The sequence below is a fragment of the Chrysochloris asiatica genome, unplaced genomic scaffold (genome assembly GCF_000296735.1).
Source record: "Chrysochloris asiatica unplaced genomic scaffold, ChrAsi1.0 scaffold00043, whole genome shotgun sequence".
NCBI lineage: Eukaryota > Metazoa > Chordata > Mammalia > Afrosoricida > Chrysochloridae > Chrysochloris > Chrysochloris asiatica.
Genome location: NW_006408561.1, coordinates 13,875,697 through 13,884,612, shown reverse-complemented (window position 1 = coordinate 13,884,612; position 8,916 = coordinate 13,875,697). Strand labels below are relative to the sequence as shown.

Here is an 8,916-nt window from a genome sequence, read left to right as displayed (position 1 = left end):
CGTGGGAGAAAGATGAGGCTTTCTACTCCCGTAAAGATTTACACCCTCGGAAACCCTGTACAGGGTCGCTATGGGTCGGAACCGACTCGATGGCACTCAACAACAACCATATAATTATTCTGCCAGTAGGTTGTGTGTGAGGAGTTCAATTAGAAAATTGATGGATACCTGTGAAAAACAATATGCAAAACATTAAAACCTCATTTTAAAGTAGGCCTTATGTGATGAAGGATTGGCAATTTGTTTTCACCAACAATCTGTACCAACAACTATCCTATGTCCATATATGGCAGTAAAATCAAATGAAAGTTTACTTAATCTTTAAGCTATCAGAAAGTAACCCCTTGTTCCTAGGAGTGTTAGAAGTAGGATGTTGAAACTCCTTGTTTTGAGTGAAAAGTCTTGTCTTTTTCTTATTTAAAAGGGTTATTGTCCATACTTTTTAAGCCCAGAATATATTTTATGCACTCTTCTAAGTATTTTATGTGTATTAAATCATTTAATTTTCACTACTTCCCTAAGATATGGTGGTGTTGTGTGTCACTGAGTCAATTTTGACTCATAGCGACCCTGTATAGGGTTTCCAAGACTGTAAATCATTATGGGTGTAGAAAGCCTCATCTTTCTCTCATGGAACAGCTGGTAGTTTTGAAATGATCGCCTTGAGGTTATCAGCCCAACTCGTAATCACTATGCTATCAGAGCTCCTTGCCCTAAGATTTAACTACTATTATCATCCCATTTTATGAATAAGGAAACAGGCATTGAGACATTGAGTGACTTGATCAAATCAACTAACCAATAAGAGTGAACCTGGGACCCAAGATTTAACTTCAGAGTCTACTACTCTCTGCTGACTGCCCAAAAAGCAGGCATCATGTGAAAATATTTGAAAATAATTGGTTTCTGAATGAAGTTACCAATTCTTGGTCAAGGAACTTCTATGTCTAAGCCTTTATGTTAGATACTTTCACTTTCCTTTTATATTTAGGAGGGCACTGGAGACATTAGGTCATAGCCTGTGGTCTTCCTTCCTCAGTTAGAGCTGAGGGAGGTAAAACCAGTTAGAGATTTTCCTTTTCGTACAATTAATTGATGGGTACCTGCAAGAATCTATACTAAGCCCACTTCCTACATTATCATCTAAGAAATCTTTGCAAATCATTTAAAGTGCAATTTCAACCCTTAATTACATTCTTCTTTATTCTCTTCTATCACTTCTCTAAAGGCCTGGTGTGGTGTTGTAGGATAAACACTCAACTGTTAACCAAAAGGTTGATGTTTCAAATCTACCAGCCATTCTCTGGAAACCCTGTACAGGGTTGTTATGAGTTGTAACAAACTTGACAGCACTTAATAACAACAATAACAAAAATCACTTCTCTGGAGACCTAGTGGTGCCGAGGTTAAGTGCTCAACAGTTAACTAAATAACAGGAAACCACAGTCACTCTAAAGGAGAAAGATGTGGCCGTCTGCTTCTGTAAACATTGACAGCTTCGGGAACTCTATGGAGGCAGTTCTATTCTGTCCTCTAAGCTTGCTATGAGTCTGAATTGACTTCGCAGCAATGGGTTTGGTGATGTTTATTATTTTAAAAACCACTTCTCTTTACAATATCTACCTCTTTCCAATTCCCTCTGAATTTTCATATCACCACTCCCACAAGTGAGAGACATATGTTGAAAGGAAGCAGAAGGTTGGCTTTTGAATGTGAGGTGATTGTTAAGTCTAGTTGTACACAGAGCTGCTCTTTGTCTCAGAGCACTCTTGAACTAGCCACATTTCTAAGGCAGCTATCTAAGTAATGCAACTGTTTTGTGGTATTTAAAAGATGTTCTGTTATGCTATATTTGCTTCTCTCCTTGTTGTTGTCATTGTTAAGTGCAATTGAGTCAGTTCAACTTATAGTGATTGTGTTTAGGGTTTCCAAGGATCGGCTGGTGGGTTTGAACTGTCAATCTTGTGGTTAGCAATCTAGTGCAAGTTCTTCAGAGCCAAACCAGATCTAAAATTCTTAAGTAGGGATGGGAAAAATCTTTGCCTTATATAAAATATATTTAAATTAAATGTCATTTAATGAGAGAATCAGAAAGTAAAAGGTCCAAGTAGGAAAGGCTATCTCAAAACAGACCTTAATGAGGCACAGTTCACCATCTTTCACTAAAAATTTGGGGTCTGGTTGAAAAAGAACTCTCTCTACTTCTGGACTTCCCACAGTCTTTTGTGCTTCAGTTTATATCAACAATATTATTTTGGAGAGAAAAAAAAAATATATATATATATATATATATTATACCCAAAACTGCAAGACCTAACCTCACCACAATCTACACTTTGACTCTCTACCATCAATATTCTAGCATGGTTATAGATTCTCTGATTTCTCTAATCAGATCATTTGTGTCTCCAAAGCCGAAGTGACTAAACAACATATTCTATGAAAAAGTCCTGATGTGGTGCTGCAGAATAAACACTGAACTGCAAACCACAAGGTCAGTGCTTTCAACCTACCGGTGGTTCCTTAGAATCCCAACATGGGGTTGCTATGAGTTGGAACTGACTCAACATTATTTAACAACAACAGCAATACCATCTTCATAACTTGTCCATAAATCTAAAAGTATTCCAACATTTAAAAATTTATCTAAAATAAATAAGAGAGATATATAATTTCACTTGTACTGATATTTGACTTTATTTGTATTTGTATTTTAGATTCAGTGAACACAGAGAGAAAGGAAGGTGGAAAGTTAATGTTCATGAGGCATTTCACTGCACTTTTATCAGGGCGGCTTCTTTTTTAAAACTTGTAACAAAAGTCCCATTTTTCAGAAGAGAAAATGATACTGAAAATTTAGGAAACATCTCAACATTTAGCAGAAGTAGGGATAAAAGTTAGGGGCGCGGGGGGGGGGTACTGATAAGACGTGTTAGGAAATGCAAAGTTCAGAGACAGAAGTGGGATGACAGGCCAAATTCAAGATCTTATGGCCTGCCACATTTTACTAAAGATGGATGGGCTTTCTTACCTGGTGTTCCCAAGACACTACAAGGAGTTTTAGCAACACGATTTGCAGTTGTCAAGGAAGAGGTCTGTGACAATGAATGCTAAGTGTATTTCAGACCATTTTCTGGTTTCTGAAATTATTTAAAGCTAATGATTTTACACCCCATGTTTTATTGACAAAAATCTTCCTGTGGCTAAAAGCTAATCTAAAGTTTTCTTACAGATTTAGATGACAAGTCTCAACAAAACAACTTTTTTTTGCATGTTTTTACCATAAGTGAAGTCCAAAGGTTAATTTTGAATAAGTAGGCAGGTTATTTATGGATTATTACTTACCTCATGTAATTTATTCACAAGGAAAGGATAGTGTGTATGAGTTTCTGTGAAATATTCTTCTGTATAGTTTGTTCTTTAATCTTCTAGTTGTTATGGGGATAGGTGTTTGCTAAACTACCCTGATTGGCTCTCACTTATAGTTTATATCAGCATCTAGCTAGCAAACACTTTATTCAAATAGATGGTTACATTAATGTAAAAAAAAAAAAGTCACTACTTAGGTCCACAAGAATAGAAATGCTGTCTGTCAAGGAAAGATACGTACTTATAGCCAGAAAGTACTCATCCTTTGTGGTTAATATTTTTATTCCATCATAAACTATTTTCTTTCAGTGTCTTATCATCAGAAGATATAAATTTAAGTATGAAATATAAGGAAAGGAATATCTACAAGAAAAAGACACAGAAAATTCACAATTATGAAGTTATACGAAAAGCCTCCAGTAAGTAATTACTGTTTATATATTTTTATGATGCTATGGAGTCTGATGTGGTACTGTAGGACCAAGCACTGGGCTGTAAGGTCAGTTTGAACCACAAGATCGGCGGTTCAAAGTTACCAGCTGCTCCTTGGAACCTTTATACAGGGTCACTATGAGTCAAAATAGACTCCAGAGCACTTAACAAAAACAACATTATTATATGGTACTGATGTGGCACTACAGGATAATCCACTAGATTCCAAGGTTGGTTTGGACTGCAAGGTTAGTGGTTCAAACCCACCAGCCACTCCTCAGAAACCCTATTCAAGGCCACCACGAGTCAGAACTGACTCGATGACACTTACCAACATTATTATATCAGGAGATCTGGTAGCTCTGTGGGTTACCAGTTGGGCTGCTAATGACAAGGTCAACAGTTCAAGACAGGGTCAGCAGTTCAGGAGAAAAATGAGGCTTTCTGCTCCTGTAAAGATTTTTACAGCATCAGAAAACCTATACAGGGTTATTATGAGTTAGATAGCGACAACATCATTAACATAACATGCAGGTAAAAAACCATAATGCAATAGTACATTGACAGGGCACTGCCAGTGGTTTAAGCCGGATTCAGACAAAGATGTGGAAAGAGGGATATCATTGCAGATATCAGATGAATCTTGGTTGAAAGCAGAGAACACCAAAAGCATGTTTACTTGTGCTGTATTAACAATGCAAAGGCTTTTGACTGTGTGAATCATAACAAGCTATAAACAACATTGCAAAGAATGAGTATTCCAGAACACTTAATTGTGCTCTTGAGGAACCTGTTGTTGTTGTTGTTAAGTACCATGGTTCCGACTCATAGTGACCCTGCACAAGGTTTCCGAGGCTTTAAATCTTTACTGCAGCAGAACACCTCACCTTTCTACCACAGAACCACTGGTAATTTTGAACTGCTGACCTTGAGGTTGGCAGCCCGACTCATAACCACTATACTTCCAGAGCTCCTAGACCAAAAGGCAGTTATTCAAACAAAGTAAGGGACACTAATGGTTTAAAATCAGGAAAGCTGTGTGCAAGGGTTGTATTCTTTACCATACTTATTCAATCTCTATGCTGAGCAAATAACCTGAGAAACTGGATTATATGAAGAAGAAAACGGTACCAGGATTGGAAGAACACTCATTAAAACTTGCAATGATACAAACTTGCTTGCTGAAAGCAAAATGGACTTAAAATACTTAACTTCAGTTTGTATTGCACCTAAATGTGAAGAAAACAAAAGCTTCACCACTAGACAAATATATAACATCATGATAAATGGAGAAAAGATTGAAGTTTTTAAAGACATCATTTTGCTTAGATCCACCATCAACACTCATGGAAGCAGCAGTCAAGATATCAAAGAACGTATTGCATTAGGCAAAGCTGCCACACAAGACCTCTTTAAAACGTTCAAGAGCAAAGAATGTCAGTTTGAAAACTAAAGTGCGCCTGACTCAAGCCATAGTATTTTCAGTAGACTCATATACATGTGAAAATTGGACAATGAATAAGGAAGACTGTAGAAGAACTGATGCATTTGACTTTCAGTGTTAGGGAACAGAAGAATATTAAAGGTATCATGGACTGCAAGAACAAACAAATCTGTGTAGGAAGAAGAACAACCAGAATGCTCCTTAGAAGCCAGGACGGCCAGATTTCATCTCTCATATTTTGGACATGTTGTCATGAGGGACTAGTCTTGGTAAATGGAGAAGAACATCATGCTTGGTAAATTGGAGGGACAGTGAAAAAGAGGGAGACCCCCCCAATGAGATGGACTGGCAAGTTAACAGCAATAACATGTTCAAGTGCAGCAGCAATTATGAGGATGGCACAAAAGACTGGGCAGTGTTTCGTTCTGTTGTTCATGAATGCTATGGGTCACAACTGATTCAACAGCACTTCACAACAAATGAGTCAAAGCTGACTCCAGGGCACATAATCACCACCATTATTATATAAATTTATGTGATTAAGACAAACAGCAATTCTGTGTGCCAGGAAGGAGTCTATTCTTTAAACCTGAAGATATGGTTACATGATCTCCATTTTACAAAGGAAGGAAGTGAGGTCCAGAAAAACTAAGTGGCCAGTCTACGAGTGCCCAAGTTTACCAGGGCAGAAGTGTAAGGCTATGGTGGTGGTAGTGGTGGTGTGCCATGGAGTCAGTTGTGATTCATAGTGACCCTGTACAGTGTCCAAAGTTGTACATCTTTATAGAAGCAGAAAGCCTCATCTTTCTACCACGCAACAGCTGGTAGTTTCCAACTGCTGACCTTAAGGTTCGCAGCCCAATTTGTAACCACTATGCTCCAGAGTGTAAGGCTATAGAATGCATATAAAATACCTACAGATAACATACAATGTTCCCAAACTATAATTGTCAACAAAGTATTTTAGAAAAGAAGATGAAATAAAACTAATTTTTGTATTTAGATTAATTCTTTGTATATTGCACATTCAGATTATTAGTGGAAGCTTTGCTTCTGTTTCTTATCATTCTTTTTTAATGTCGATAGACATATGAAATCTTTATGATGTTATAAATTCCACATTATTGTTAGAAGAAAACAAAGTCATACAGAAAAATTTCTTAATCTAATTTTTGTCTGACCAATAAAGAACTATGAAAAAAAGGAATTGCAACAATGGAATTGTTATCATATTGAAACATATTGCTTAGAAAAGTAGGTGAGAATCATTTTCAAGCTCCATCATATAATGAGGAGCTTTCACTTACTACAAATATTTTTTCAATTTAAATCCCCAGAGCAGTGACATACCCATATGGCAGATACGCTGATTGTGAAATTTCTGATGAAATTTTGCTGTCAAAAATTGCATAATTATTTGCCAAAATTCAGTAGAAATTTATATACTAATCTACTTCATTGAGTTTTTGCCAGGCGTATATGAGATATCATATGTATACGATAAGCACTGGACTGGGAACCACAAGATCCATGGTTCGAGTCCTCCAGTCGCTCCACAGGTGAGAAAGATGGGGCTTTCTGCTCCTGCAAAGATTCAAGCCCTCAGAAACAGGGTCGTTATGAGTTAGAACCAACTTGACAGCAACTTAACAATAACAACAACAACTTTGAACAGTGCCTGGCATCCAATATAATTTTATTATAATATTATTGTCACTGTCATTTTTACTTTTGCTTATTTTGGAAAACAAATTTTGGAATAAAACATACTTGTGTTAAATTCCATATTCTACCATTTGCCAGCTATGGAAACTCAGACCATTTCTTTTTTTTAATGTTTTAATGTGAATTACATGGGAGAATATTAGCTTTACATTCATCCTATCATATATCATTTCATTGCCATGGTTACAATTCCCTCCATGCATCATCAACCAACCAAAGGGTATATGCTACAAGCCTGTCCCCTGGTCATCAGCACACAGCCCTTCTCCCTCTCTGGGTCTAGAGTCTCTCTCCATCTCTCCACATCATCATCTCTGCCTCCATCTGTGGCGCCAGTCTTTCTCTGGGTAGGGACCCGAACTCCACTCTTCTTCCTTGATGGTCCCAGGGACATCTGCTCCTGGACTGCAAAGTTAACCACTCCCCTCATTTTGCTACAAAATGTCTACCTTTACATTTCCAACTCTCACAGTCAGTCTTGTTAGCAATTGTCCACTATTGTGCCACATGAGAGACATTCACATTGCCTTTCATCAATCCCACCCAGACAGATTGGATACTACTCCGTGGAGATTCTACCTTCCTCTGTGCCCTCTGGATCTAGGCTCCCTCTTGAATATTTGTAAGCTAGTCACTTCTTGCCTTTGTAGCCCCCCATTTTGGGTAACCAATGTCCAAGTTGCCCATCCCTGTCTACCCTGTGTAGCGAGGGAGTGGGAATGATCCTCGCTTTAAAGACTTGTTCTCTCTTTTGAGCTACTGCATCCATAGGTGTAGGTCAAGTTCATCAAATTTTATCAGATTACTCTTATTTTCCTCCTCTATTTTCTAGTTGAGTTCTGATCATCCAGCCATTGAAGCCAGGTCAAGTGGGTATTTTCTGCAAGTGTGGGTATTCTTGTGCATATGCCCTTACTTCTTATCAGCTGGACACCTAATTTTCTACTCTAGTCCTTTGTGGCTATGTCACTGACTCTGGGCCCAGGAGTCCCCAGGTCTTGCCATACTGCTGGCCAACCAGGTCTCCACCTGGGTTCATAGGAGTCTATTGAACATGGTAGCACTTAGCTCGCAGCTTCATTGCTGTTTTTCCCTCACTTCCCCTTATCAGTGACCAACATGGTCACCAGTCAGAGCACATGTCTGCTCATGTATTCCCATTGAGTCTTAGTCTTGGAAGGGGGTTTACCCTGAGGGGACCCAACCACTTGCCTTGATGTCTCCTGGGTGAGCAACTTGTTCTTGTAGTAGTCAATTGGACTACCATTATTGTTTTGTATTTTTCCTGTTGGTCTTTCTTTCAAGAAGTATCTTCTGTTCTTATAGCTGCTCCAGGCTGGTCTGTTTGTCCTTTCAAGTGGAAATTTCCCACCTAAGAAGATTCTGGATGGGGTTTCAGACCATTTCTGACAGCATTCTGAGTCTTAGTTTCTTTATCTGTCAGGCATTACGATACCTTACTGACTGTGAAGATTTCTTCTTTGACTAACACAGTACATTGATTTTCAAAGCACAGTCTCTGTCCTAGCAGCATCAGTGTCATCTGGAACTTGTTAGACATGGAGCCTCACCCAAACCTACCAAATGAAAATCCAAGACACATATGGATTAATCTAGGTTTTCACAAGCCCACCAAGTGATTCTGAAATCTGCTAAAATTGAAAACCATTGGCATAGCACATGTTTCCTAGGTACTGAGGCTGCTAGGATAACAGAAACATCCATAGAAACCTACTTTCACAGAACTAGCAATCAAACATAAACATAAAATTACAACTCAAATTAAGCTTTTGTAGATTCCGATTCCATTATCCATTTGTCAGGTGAGGCAAAAGAAAATTTTTCATTTTTTTTCAATCTGTATTTTTAAGGACAAGATTAAAATAGTTTTTCAGCATCTCATTGTGTATATAATAAATTCAGTGATAAAACATCAATGGTTTAAA

The 8,916-nt window shown here is 38.0% G+C and overlaps 1 protein-coding gene across 1 annotated transcript in view; it reads left to right on the top strand.

Moving 5' to 3' along the window:
• Window positions 1-8,916, top strand: part of WDR49 (WD repeat domain 49) — a 259,423-nt gene that overhangs the window by 221,000 nt on the left and 29,507 nt on the right. The window contains exon 16 of the mRNA XM_006861854.1: window positions 3,679-3,788. Coding sequence (XP_006861916.1) covers window positions 3,679-3,788 — 110 coding nt within the window. The remainder of the gene's footprint in view (window positions 1-3,678; window positions 3,789-8,916) is intronic.